The sequence below is a fragment of the Mytilus galloprovincialis genome, chromosome 5 (assembly GCF_965363235.1).
Source record: "Mytilus galloprovincialis chromosome 5, xbMytGall1.hap1.1, whole genome shotgun sequence".
NCBI lineage: Eukaryota > Metazoa > Mollusca > Bivalvia > Mytilida > Mytilidae > Mytilus > Mytilus galloprovincialis.
The window spans coordinates 54988474-55003268 of NC_134842.1; the positions used below are offsets into that span (position 1 = coordinate 54988474).

General features: G+C 32.3%; 1 protein-coding gene across 1 annotated transcript in view; it reads left to right on the top strand.

Annotated features, from left to right (window-relative positions):
- Positions 1-14795, top strand: part of LOC143076053 (uncharacterized) — a 188089-nt gene that overhangs the window by 133750 nt on the left and 39544 nt on the right. The window contains exons 13-14 of the mRNA XM_076251681.1: positions 6008-6138; positions 8052-9248. Of these exons, the coding sequence (XP_076107796.1) occupies positions 6008-6138; positions 8052-9248 (1328 nt within the window). The remainder of the gene's footprint in view (positions 1-6007; positions 6139-8051; positions 9249-14795) is intronic.

The following is a 14795-nucleotide window of genomic DNA, read 5'->3' on the forward strand; positions in this document are numbered from 1 at the left end:
TCAGCAAATTAAAACTTAACTAAATTTGTATTATTTTCAAACGGGATGTATAAATGCATACTCACGTTTATTTTGTATATAGAAGTTAACTCCTAAGTATCATACTGAATTTCGATACGTTTTTGTTTTGTTTTTTTTTTGCATTGCATAAGTCATGATTGTCTTCTCTGACTGTTCATGACGTTAAAATACTTAATCCCGGCGATGTGTTTTAGATGATTCTAATGTCTCCAATGCCTGATTTTTTATTATTAGTTGTTTTTGGCTTTTAACTAGCTTTCAGTAACTGTAAGTACTCTCATATCGTATTTCGTGTTAATTTGGCCTGTTGGTTTTTTGTTTGTTTAATGTTAACTTGACCTGTTGATTTTTCTTTTTTTAAATGGTATACAACATGTAGGAAAAACAGGACGGGAGTTTTTTTATACGAACACAGGAACATCTATACCGCTTCCGAAAACCTAAAAAATTGAAAAGTATAATTTATCAACATTTAGGTAAACACATCCACAATATTAAATTTATTATATTTCAACCGCTCGAAACGATCCAGAAACAACAAGGGCAATCGCATTAACAACTTGAAGATTCCCGTAAAATTATCGAACTGTCTTGGATTAAACGACTGCAAACAGATCCCCTTGGTCTAAATCACAATATACATGGACAAGAGAACATATCTACAACTTCTTCTATTGGTATCATGAATACATGGAATATTATGGATAAAAGACAACGAAATAATAGGTCTCATGGCAAAGATATCAATCGAAATCAACGAATTAAACATCATATAAATTATACACTTGGTAATCTCATATCTATATTTAAAAACAATGGTAGATATCAGTTATTATGTAAACTGGTTCAAATACCAATTAGGTAATTAGCAATACAGGATATTTTCAAGGAGGGTGACACCATCTGTTTCTTCAGCTCACTGTATGAATATTCGCGTGTAATTACAGCTTTATGCCACCAAAGGCTGTTCCCGCGTACCGACAAACCTGAAGATCAGCAACGTCATTTTTTGAAAATTAAATATATTAGCAGAGGTATTGATTTTATCAACTTATGTAGTATATTTAATGACTCTAAATCCACCGTTCAAAACTTTATACCTCCCTATTTTGATAACACAGAACCACCTATTATTTCATACACATACAAAAAAACCCAGCATCAGTTTAATTTTTATACGACCGAAAAAAATATTTTGGGATCGTATAATGGTATGATGTTGTCGTCGTCTGCGTCTGTGTCTTCGTCGTCGTCCGAAGACACATTGGTTTCCAGGACAATAACTTTAGTTTGAGTGAATGGATTTCTATGAAATTTAAAGAAGGTTCAATAACACAAAAGGAAGATTGGGATTGATTTTGGGGATGATGGTCCCAACCGTTTAGGAATTAGGGGCCAAAATGGGGCCCAAAACAAGCATTTTTCTAGTTTCAGGATGATAAATTGTGTATAAGGAATAACTCTAATAAACGTTTCCAGTTCGCGGAAACCGCGACGTCATTACCCGCTGACGGCATAGTACTGTTGCGCTTGTATATGCGCATAAACAATAGAGGGATTTGTCTTTAAGGGCTAAAAACAAGCATTTTTCTAGTTTTCAGACAATAACTTGTATGTAAGTGTATGGATCTCTCTGACATTGTACCACAAGGTTCAATATCTCAAAGGGAAGGCTGGGATTGAGTTTGGGGGTAATTGCCCCAAACATGATGTAATTAGGGCTCAAAAAGAGGCATTTTCTAGTTGCAAGACAATAACTTGTGTTGAAGTGTATGAATATCTCTGAAATTGTACTACAATGTTCCATTCTACAAAGGAAAGACTGGGATTGACTTTTTGAGGTTATTGCTCCAAGGGCGGTTTAAAAAAATTTGTTTTTCCAATTTTTTTTTATGGGATTCTTTTTTTTTCATAATTTTAAATTTCGAATTTTTGAAAAGTTTCAAGAAGAAATCTTCAATTGCACAGTGTTGGGCAATAGATTTTTAAGATCTTTGACCACATTTATTTTGTGGCAGAAACCTATATTATGTCATAAATTTGTTCACAATCCAAATTTAGACAGTATCACGCTTGGATATTGTGTCCAAATTTGCCAAACTGTTATGGGTTCGACCTCTGTGGTCGTATCAGGCTGCGCTCAGCAAATCATTTTATTAACTATACGTCGGTAACATCAGACGTCAATGTAGAAAATGATACTCCTTTAACTTGAAACTGTGAATCGTCGAAGTTTAGATATGTTCCCTATGGCGATGTTATTACGGGGGACCTCTATATCGTCCAGGACAGAGGGGTTAAAAACTTTTAAATAAAAGGAACAAATTTTTTCTCTCCATCTAAATTAGATTGGAAACAGTGTCGTCAAGTCACCAAAGATACTCTTTCCTAGTTTTGTAAAAAATTGTGCAAACGGAAAAAATCTGATGAAAAATCTCTTGATTCTTATTTAAATAAATGTATGAATGTTATAGAATATCACATTTGAACATAATTTAGAAGTAACTAATAATGTACATAATACGCATATTATCAGAATAAATAAACTTCAAGAACTTTCAAAGCTGTTTGTGTTTGTACCGGCCGACAAAGCAACCAACAATGTGGTATTGGTAAATACTACACGGACGTTCTTAAGAATGAAATTTTAAATTTATCTACATTCAAGTCCATACGCTCCACAGAGAGTCATAAAGTAAACAAACATATCATAACTTCGTCACAGCTTATATAATTAAGGCTTCTTCTGAACATTTGAAGGTCCCTACTATGGATTGGTTACCTAAACTACACAAAAAAACAGTAAAATATCGTTTCATCTCGGCCTCTAGTAAGAGTTCTACAACTAATCTTTCAGTGCTTTTAACAAGTTCCTTAACTACTATCAAAGAGCTTATCATAAACTATTGTAATGAAATATATGAAAATAGTGGAATTAACTATGTTTGGAGTGTAAAAAATCTTTTGAATTAATTAATATTGGTACTAATTGCGCCCCTTTAATAGCAGACTTGTTTTTGTACTGTTATGAATCACAGTTTATGACCAAGCTCAGTAAAGATCCGTCGATAAATTCAACAACACTTACCGTTATCTTGATAATACTGTTTCGTTAAATATTCAAGAATTTTCTCAATATACTGCCGAAATTTACCAAAAGAAACTTAAATGTACGAAAAAAGGAACGATTTTTCGTTCCCTATTGTTATTTTTCCCTTTTTGGATGGTGATGTTCTTTTGGCACCATCGTACGGTGTTTATATTTCAGAACTCGTTCGCTTTGCCAGTGTCTGTTGTAATGTTTTTGATTTTAACGAACGCAATCTATGTATTACTGGTAAATTATTAAGCCAGGGATTTCGTTACCACAAATTACTTAAAACCATTACTAAATTCTTCCACAGATATACAGATTTGGTTGTGAAGTCTGGTTGTACCTGTAGAAAACTTATTTCAAACGGGATAGCACATCCTCATGTTTACGCGGAAATGTTGTTAACCGTGCCCGGAAATTTAGAAACGATCCTGGTAAACTTATCGATCCTTTCAATAAACTTATTCTAAAAGGTTACCAATTCAACACTGTAATTAGATCATTGAATATTGTTTTTACTGACCAATTCAACACTCTAATTAGATCATTGAATATTGTTTTGATTTGTATTTATATTGATTTTGTTATTAGTTAATTTAATACGAACTAAATATTATTGTTGTATACATATACACATTCATGGATCTACAATCGGTCGATACATTTATCTTGGCATTGCACAAGGTCATGTTTTTCTCTGACTGTTTTTGACGTCTTTATACTAAATCCAGTGGATATTGAATGTGTACTGATTGATATTTTAGTCTTAGATGCATGATTTTTACGCCCCACCTACGATAGTAGAGGGGCATTATGTTTTCTGGTCTGTACGTCCGTCTGTCCGTCCGTCTGTCTGTCCGTTCGTCCCGCTTTAGGTTAAAGTTTTTGGTCAAGATAGTTTTTGATATAGCTGAAGTCCAATCAACTTGAAACTTAGTAATTTTTTGCTTATGATATGTTCTTTCTAATTTTAAAGCCAAATTAGACTTTTGACCCCAATTTCACGGTCCACTGAACATAGCAAATGAAAGTTGGAGTTTCAGGTTAAAGTTTTTGGTCAAGGTGGTTTTTGATGAAGTTGAAGTCCAATCAACTTGAAACTTAGTACACATGTTCTCTATGATATGTTCTTTCTAATGTTAATGCCAAATTAGATTTTTTACCCAATTTCACGGTCAAGTGAACTTGGAAAATGATAGTGCGAGTGGGGCATCCGTGTACTTTGGACACATTCTTGTTTTTATTAGTTGTTAGTTGTTAGTGGCTTTGAACTAGCTGTCAGTAACTGCGAGTACTCACAGATCGGTAGTAAGTGTCTTTCTAATGTTGGGATGTATAAGTACCCGGCCACGTCCACTTGTATTTGTAGAATTTGTATTTTTATCCATCTGATGAGTTAAGCCTTTTTCAACTGATTTTTATAGTTCGTTCTTATTTTGTACTGTTACACCACTGTCCCAGGTTAGGGGAGGGTTTGGATCCCGCTAACATGTTTAACCCTGCCACATTCTGTAAGTATGTGCCTGTCCCAAGTCAGAAGCCTGCAATTCGGTGGTTTGTTTATGTGTTACATGTTTGTTATTCGTTCATTTTTTGTACATAAATTAAACCGTTAGTTTTCTCGTTTGAATTGTTTTTCATTGTCATTTCTGGCCTTTTATAGCTGACTATGCGGTATGGGCTTTGCTCATTGTTGAAGGCCGTACGGTGACCTATAGTTGTTTATTCCTGTGTCATTTGGTCTTGTGGAGAGTTATCTCATTGACAATCTTACCACATCTTCTTTTGTTATGATTATTTAAAGATATATATTCTTTATTTTTAATATATACCAAATTTGATAATTGTTTGGTATGACTATAAATTTTCACTGGGGTTCTTATATTATTAACAACAAATAATTTATTTTGTACAAAATATTTCAGTTTTCCATTACTGTACAAACTAATTTTCATATACCTGTGTACCTTATTCGATTTCTTTGCATTTTGTTCAAGGTTATTATTGTTTTTCTGAAATTGTTTAACTTTTCACCCCTTATTTCATTGATTTTGTATTTACGTTGTATCATTGATCAAATGTATTTGTTCAGTGTTTATTTATGTGTGTATGTTAATATGTCTTTTGATTGAGTTAAGCAATTTCGATTGATATTTTATAGTGTGTTTTTCTATGTTGTGATGTTACAATATTGTTCCAGGCTAGGGTGAAGGTTGATACCTATTAAAACGTTTAATCCCGCTGCATTTGTTTGCACATGTTCTAAGTCGTTAACCTGATGTTCAGTGGTTGTCATATGTTGATGTTGTTCATAAGTCTTTCTCGCGTCTCGTTTTTTATATAGATAAGATCGTTGGTATTCCCGTTTGAATTGTTTTACACTAGTCCTTTTGTTGTTTTTTGTTTGTTTGTTTTTTTTTTTTTTGGGGGGGGGGGGGTTATAGCTTGTAGCTCGGTATGAGCCGAGGCTTCGTGTTTACGACCGTACTTTAACCTATAATGGTTTACTTTTACAAATTGTGACTTGGATTGAGAGTTGTCTCATTGGACACATACCACATCTTCTTTTATCTATATCCCATATATATCAGTTAAACATTGTCACTGGGATAATTTCTACATTCTCATTCGATCTTTAACGAGTTTATATGAAGCTCAGTCTTTTTATTTTTACTTTTATTATCGACTACAGAAATTTAATATTTTAATTTACATTGAAATGTTTTCTTTAAATATGTTTTTCATTAGTAATTGAAATTCCTGTAAAAAAACCTATTCCACTTTGAGTTTCAAGTGTACCTTATCTTGTTCGTTAAATGTTGTTTAATTGAAAAAAATAGTTAACTTGAAATACTTCTTCTTCTCTTTCTTAAAATAAGATTTATGTTTCAGCATATGTTGACTTTTGGTTTGATAGTATCCACTGCCATAGAACAGTCGACTGTATGGTAAACGAAAGAATTAACTATCCAATTGATCCACCTGTCATTATTGTGTTTACCAAAAAAGACAAGTGCAAGAAGGTAATGCATATGATTCAATATAACATAATTTTATTTTAGCATTTATTTGTCATATCTTATTGGTTATTTACACTTGTATAAGAACCGAATATACAATATATTTGCATGAGATTATGAACATGGTTCGAACTTGATCACCTCAATTTTGAACCCCTTTCCAAAAGACTAAAATACCAAAAGAAGTTCAATCACCCATGGCCATTAAAATTGACTTTCGTGTATAAGGGTTTTCTGAGTTTTTCAAAGTAATTAGTGTTCTACTCATTTATGACGCCATAGTTCAAAATATGATTAAAGTGCATGTTTATATGTTAAATAAATAATGATTTAATGTGCTAATTAAATGAAACCTACAGGTAGACCTTTTTTGTCTACCATATCTTAAGAAATAGAATTCAATTTAGACTCTTGCTACAATTTTCATTTTCGAGATGTGTACATTTAAACTTAGTCGTTCTCTGAAACCACCAGGTAAATTTTAAATGAACTTTGCTGGGTACGAAATGCAACATTGTGCAAGGTACTCTACAAATAATTTGAATCAGGTTTCAATTGGACATAAAACGCCACCAACTCTACAGGATTGATGATAAGAAGATCAAGACATTGACATTTTATGGAAAACTTCCTTTTTAAAACAACCAGGCTAAGTTTGACAATATTTTTCAAGACCGGTTTCGATGATGTGAACCATCTAGTACTGACATTATATTTTATTCAACAATTACAAAAATTGCCTCTACACATAATACTTACTTGCTCACCGTATAAACGGTGACATTTATTTAATAAGAGTCAGAATATACTAAAGGATTATTCAAACAAAATAAGGATTCAGGCTCCTATTACCTGTCGGTTTGCTTCCGAGGCGTTACAGACAGTTTTATATGTTCTACTCTTGTTATTTATATAAGAAATTATTTCCGTTGAACATGTTAAAAAAAACTACCTACAATTTAAGAGAGTTAGATGTAAGTGTTGCTGTTTTTAGCGATTGTACATTGTACATACATGCAGTAATGTTTTTGATAAATTCAAGACAATATATAAGTGGCATGCAATGCATTCAAGCTACCACATTTTATTTCCATTGATTGAAGGATATAATAAACAATGGTTTGTTCTTTTGAATCATGTATACCACACAATTGCTTGGGTGTTCACTTTGGTAGTTTAATTTTAATTTTTGTTATCATGTCGTTATTTACATCACGACTTGGTTGACAGTAATAAAATAACTGTCTTACAGATGACTACGGATATGTTAAAATTCAGTCTCGTCCAATTTACCTCGATAGTGACCTCATTTAACATTTTCTTCTGTTCTTACAATGAGAAAATGATGAATGTCACTCGCGGAGAAGTGCAAGAAAACCTTCCTGAGCATCTAAAATCATCAATTTGATATATATTAGTGTAAAAATATTTTATTCATTGAATTCAAGTTAAAAAAAATACAAACAATTTAGCATGAACATAATGATACATTTGAATCTGACAGCATGTATCTGAAATATTTATATATACACATACACTCTATATCCACATTGCGATTTGGTATGGTTTGTGTTGCTCAGTGATTAGGTTGGTATGTAGAGGTTGGTGAATTTTTCTAACTTGAATGCCATCTTGGTATCTTCCATCATTTTTTGTTCACCCACATGAATTCAGAAGAAAACTATAACGGTGAATAAATTGGAACATTTGCCAGCAACTTGGTATCATTACTCTAAAGAAATTACTTTGAAAATCAGTTTTCAAACTATATGTATCGGCGATAGTATATGTATGCGATGTACCAGCTGGTAGATAATCAAATACTTTTTTTTCAAAACCCATACCAAGTATCATGACAGCTAAACTTATTTTGCTCATATATTGTCAAGCTATCATAACATTTTCATGTGTTTTAGGAAAGTATCGAAAAGAGGAAAAAGCAACTTGAAGAACAACTGGACAATGTGTTTGCCAAAAAAGGAAAACGCAATCACCTACGTAGAACATTTTACATATCGAATATAGAAGATTCTGATGAGGCGTTCAAAACCTTACAACAACAGATTTATCAAACGGCGAAGAACATGAATAATTGGGGTGCACAAGTGCCGTTGAAATGGGTTCTCTTGGAACATTTGATTGAAATTAATATCGCAAATGAAAGGAAAGTGATGAACTTTTCTGAGATCATCACTTTGGCTAAACACCCCAATATTAATATACTAGACAGTGGTGATGTGTTATTGTTTTTACGATTTCAGCATGAGCTAGGAAACATTATTTTCTTTGATGATATACAGGATTTAATCATTATAAATCCACAATGGCTGGTAGATGCTTTTCGGTGCTTGGTGTCACATACATTTGTTGTTGAACACCTGCAGCACTGTGATGATTGGTCAACGTTTCTTGGTACTGGTGAAATAAGTGATTTCTTAATAATAGAACTCTTCAAATCAAAATGTGGAGGTCAGTTTTTGAAACACAAAAACGATTTGCTGAAAGTAATGGAAAAATTCGATATATTGGTTAAAATTGAGAACAAACACTGCTATATAATGCCAAGCATGGTGCCGTCATGTAAGTTTGATACAGTGTGCAAGATTTTTCAAGTTAAAAAATCTACAAGAAGTTCCTGGATGTGTCTTAAATTTGAATTCCTTCCACCTGCTTTCTTTAATCATATATCAGTGTGGTTTATCAAACATTTTACACCTAGTAAAGTGATGAGGCATGGAAAAGAATCATTGGCCTTATACCGGGGAATTAGCATCTTTGACATTGATAGCTCTGGGTTGTATAAACTTTTGGTAACAATGTCTACTGATACAATAGCTCTTCAACTTTTATTGAATTCCAATCAATCGAAAGAAATAAAAAACATATGTACCATGACCTGCATGAATTTGATTAAACAAATTAATGCCGTCAAAGAGAGATATAAATTGAAAATAAGTTTTCAACTACATTTTAAATGTAGCACGGGCGAATACTTTAACAGTACCAAGTCCTACAAGGATTTGAAAGAGCAGCCACACTATTACTGCACTGAACATAACATGGATCACCAATCTAACACAATGTATTTGCCTTGGATGACAAAAGGAGTTGGGGTAAGTTATTATGATAAACTGATGTATGTCATTTAATCCGCATCTGAAAAAATCCCTTTTTCAAAATAGGTTATAATTATCATGAGATGACATATTAGTTATGCTTGCTGTCGGTATATGACTTGTGTCATACATGTATACCATTGTAGTTGCCGTCAGCTGAAATTCGTAGCGGTTATCGGTAAAAAAAAATCTAAAATATCAATCGCGTTCACTCGAGATATAGTTAATCACATTCCATTCATAAATCGTCAAAAGAAAAACCCCTACTGACCTACCTTTTAAGTGATTGCACTGTAATAATCCTGACCTTCACATTTCCCAAAACTTTTACATTGTAATTACGCCATCTTTGTTTACTTACATTAACATTCGTCACTTTCCGGTAATATTCGTGTAATTGTTGTGATAAAGTTTCCCGCGCTTTTAGATGTAAACAATAATACATGTAATGTAATCGACAAGACAACTTCAATGTGACCCGCAAATCAACAGAATGACGTTTTACACGGAGTATTAATGAAAAAATGTACGGTAAGTAAAATTATGACTTCTGTAGGTTAATGAAATAATTTAAAAAAATAAAACAATGAATATTATCACGAGTATTAAAACCTGCAAATAATGCAATGTTTTTTTTTTACCCAAAGGCTAAACTGTTCTAGTTATGTATCTGTAGTGATACGTGTAGAATCCTGTTTAGGCTTTTATACTCGGTTAAATTGAACATTTATTTAATTTTATTATTTGTGTGTGTGTGTGTGTGTGTGTGTGTGCGTGTGATTATTACACCGTTGATTAATGTGTGTAAAATCTTTAAAAAAATCATCTTATCAAAAAATGAAAAACAAACTCTGCATCATGTAAGCTGTTCATCAGTATCACAACTTGATGCAAGCTTTAGGGGAGTGTTAAAACTTATTAACAAGTTGGAAACAACCACTCAATGTAATGAATATCCCTTTTTATGCCCTTAAGGGATACATTTCAAGTGATTATTTTTGTTTTGTTTATAAAAACCACTTTGGTAGAAATGAGCAAACATTTATATAATTTGAAGAAACTTTTCCCAAAGAACTAAATCTATACATCTACCTGGTATTTTTTTTTATCAAAAACATGTCCAAGAATTTTGCAATATTCATGGACTTATATATCTTCTATACATGTACTATTTTTTTTTTTAAATGGACCCTCTTTTAGAAAGATTGTTCCAAATATAATGAATTTTTCATTTTTTTTAAAGTTTACAACAGTAAATTGGTCCCTTGTCTGAGACAGTCCCTCTACAAAGGGATATCCCTAATTTATGGGGTTGCTCTTAACCTCTTTCAGGATCTTTATTATAATTTGACAGGCCCTATACCAGAGTCCATTTAAAATTGATTCTGGCTAGTATGTTGAAATAGTGAAAATTACTAGATTTTCCATTCATGCAGAAGATGCCAAACTAAATTGGGGGAGATGTGCTGAAAAAGAAGCTAATCTGATGATTATATCAGTAGTGATCTGTTGGTTGAATTGATTGACATGTAAAATAGAGGGACAAGAGGAATTTGTACAAAAATTATGAGACCATTTATAAATTGAATGTAGGTTTATGTTTCACCAAAAACTCAAAACTTTTATAAATTGGTTGACAGGCAGACATGAATTTTAATCGATGGGTCTACAATAATGAATATACGGGATCTACAACAATGAGCATACAGTTAACTTATTGCGTTTTAGAAATAGATCTTTAATCTTTTAAGCGAAAGTGCATTTTAAGATAAAGTGAGACAAAGTAGCATTTTAATAAAAAAAAAATAACGTTTCAAACATTTCGGCGGAAGATTAAGATCAATTAATGCAGGAACTAATTGAAGAATTTACCGGCAGCAGCGAAATTTTATAAAACAGATTGTGTTGCTCTTATTTATAGCTTGCTGTTCGGTTTGAGTAAAAGCTCCGTATTGAAGGCCGTAATTTAACCTATAGTTGTTTACTTTTTACACATTATGACTTAGATGTAGAGTTGTCTTATTGGCACTCATATCATATTTTCCTATTTCTATTCATTTCAAAAGACACCAATGAACTCAAAGTCAATTTTAAAAATATTTTATAACGGTAGCTACAAAATTATCCTCTCTTGCATATATAATTATACCGGTATGGATGATTGGTTGATTAATTTGTTGATTCATTGCTCTTTAACGCCACTTTCAATACGTTCATGCTAATTCGTGGCAGTGAGTTTATATTGATGTATTGATGGAGAAAGCCGAAATCCCCGGAAAGAAACACTGATTTTCGGTAGGAAAAACTAAAAATTCCATTGAATTGAGATTGGAATCGAACTTACCTGCCACGTGTGGGATTCGAACGCACAACCTACATGTAAGTGTTGACAGGCTAGAAACTTTGACCACTCGGCCACTGAGCCCCCCCCCCCCCCCAAAAAAAAAAAAGATAAAAGAAAGGAGATATGGGATGACCTTCAACTCGGTGCATGACATTTGCTTGCATCTTTTTATTATGTTTTCATGCATTTATTACACACTTACATACATGATTATGAATGTATGCTTGACGTCCAGCGGAAAATTGATATATAAAAGACTATGTGGTATGATTGTCAATGAGACAACTCTACACAAGACCAAAATGACACAGGAATTAACAACTATAGGTCACCGCACGACCTTCAACATTGAGCAAAGCCCATACAGCATAATCAGCTATAAAAGGACCCGAAATGACAAATGTTAAACAATTCAAACGAGAAAACTAACGGCATTATTTATGTACAAAACTGAAAGAAGAACAAATACCGGTATGTAACACATCAACGGACGATAACCACTGAATTACAGGCTCCTGGCATACTGACCATTGTTTTTGAGGTGATTCCGGGGGAAAGGGGGGCATTTTTGTTTTCTAAATGTTTGAATCCAAGTTTCTTGAAAGATATTTTATCTTTTTCAGGAGGGAATAAAAATAATTGTTTCCATTGAAAATAAGAGAAAAAATAAAACAATAAGTTATAGATAATGCATATTTTAAGGTTTTTCCTGTCGTAGAACACCCCGAGGTGTGTTCTACGACAAGAAACACCTTAAAATATGCATTTTCTGACTTATATACCGTCAAAAAATATTAATTTTATAAAGATTTGTAAAATTTAGTATCCTATTTTACCGACAACACTTAAGTGGGATATTCCTTTATAATGCGTTCAGGTTTTAATACGCCCTGCGGCTCATTTAGAATGTGAAATAAAACTCACTAAATAATTTAGATAGAAACCTTTTAAAAATTATTATCCATACACAGTAAAAATATTACTATAACTGCATGAAGTAAGATACAAATGTATTGTTACCATCCGATAACGGTGTATGACAATTACAAAACACATTGTTAGTAATTAATTGTACCACTTAGCTTATGGAAAAGGGGGAGGGGGTATGTTTTTTTTCCATTTGTTATGTTATTTCTTTCGCGGAAAAGTGGTTATTTTTTTTACAATTTTACTTGAATCGAATGAAAAATTCAGAAAGATTGTCTTTTGAATAGCAATACATTTTATTAAAAGATAATCAGGATATAATTATATACCCTCCGCATCCGACCCTTTCGTGAGTTACGTTAATGTTATTCAATAGAATATAAGATTATCTTATTAGTTGATCATTTGACAGAGTAAAAGGTATTATACATAAATTCTAAAAAGTTAAGAACTGACACGAAGACGAATATAAATACATGTAGGTCACAGTATGATTTCCTATTCAGTGTGTATCGTTCTGAACATACATGAAATATTTGCAACTGGACTTTAAGCAAGCAACCAAAAATCAATCAACCTATTCAGTTTGACTCAATAACATTTTCAAAATCTTACACACGAATATGTTAAATCTGGATTTATTTTATGAAAATCTACATTAAAATTCATCTGACATATATGATAATGTTTCTTTATTGTAGCGATAAATTAACAAAACTTCATGACTTCACGTTATTTGTTTCTAAAATTAAAATGCGGGACTACAATTTCCAAATCGGCAACAAGAAAACTATTAGACGAATAAAGTTTTGAAGTAAATCATAGATTGCATGTTTATCAAGGAAAATAATGACCTCACACAGGTCATTATTTTATGCCTTGGAGCATATATCATTGAATAAAATTGAGAATGGAAATGGGGAATGTGTCAAAGAGACAACAACCCGACCAAATAAAAAACAACAGCAGAGGGTCACCAACAGGTCTTCAATGTAGCGAGAAATTCCCGCACCCGGAGGCGTCCTTCAGCTGGCCCCTAAACAAATATATACTAGTCCAGTGATAATGAACGCCATACTAATTTCCAAATTGTACACAAGAAACTAAAATTAAAATAATACAAGACTAACAAAGGCCAGAGGCTCCTGACTTGGGACAACATGGTATCGTCCGGGTTGATTCTGAAAAAGAATGTCCTGTCGTTCTGAAAGAAAATAACTCCATATAGGTATATAATAAATAAATAATCTTTATTGTCATATAAACAAATCAACATGTTTGTGACAAACTAAAACAAAACAAAAAACCAAAAAACTAACATACACTCATACATATAATAGATATGTATATACATATCTCAATTGTTGCAATTATAAAATATAGTGACAAGTCAAAATACAAATTACAACATATCAATAAACCACAAAACGTTTAACCATGGTAAATCAAGAGTCCCCTGTCCTCAGTTTCATTGACTGTTTTTAAAAAAAAAACCTAAACCTTTTACCTGTTGAAAATTTGATGGATTGAGTATAATTATATTGTAGCTTTTTTTATTAGTGCAACTCGTAAAGTCAGAATTTGAAAAGCGATTTCAGAGAAGTAATTATTTCTTAAGCTTTTATTCATTTCGCAATGAAAGAAGAAGTGATATTCATCATCTATATCTTTAATAGGGCAAACATTACATAATCCAAGATTTCGTGGTTCTTTTTTTTATATCTGCCTAATTCAAGTTCCAGACTATGATCACATATTCTAAATTTAGTTATAAGTTTATACGAAATTCAACGTTTGCATGTAACAAGTAAAATTCTGTCTCAGTATCTGTTTCGAGATCTTTGTAAAGAAAAAGTTTATAATGTTCACATAAATTTTCAATATTAGTTTTATAGAGGCTTTTATATGAAAAAAAACCAAACATATTATTTTTAAAAAAGAGTTTTTTCATTAAAGTCTAAAAATATGTTTGTCCTGGAGCAAGGAAGTACAGGTTCTCCTGCCCACACTTCATGTTGACATCACAATGACCGTGAGGGCATTCCGATGTATTGTCGCAACAAAGATTTGACTTTCGATTTTGACTGGTACATGTAACTGATCGTATTAAAACGCAGACATAATCGAGTGCAAAATAACATTCTTTTGTCGCTTGAAGTAATACTCATAAAAACATTTTTTTTAGAACATATTAAATTAATAATATGAAAATGTGACGGTCGTTAGAAATATATTTATACATTTGTAAGTTACATATATGCACACGTATAGAA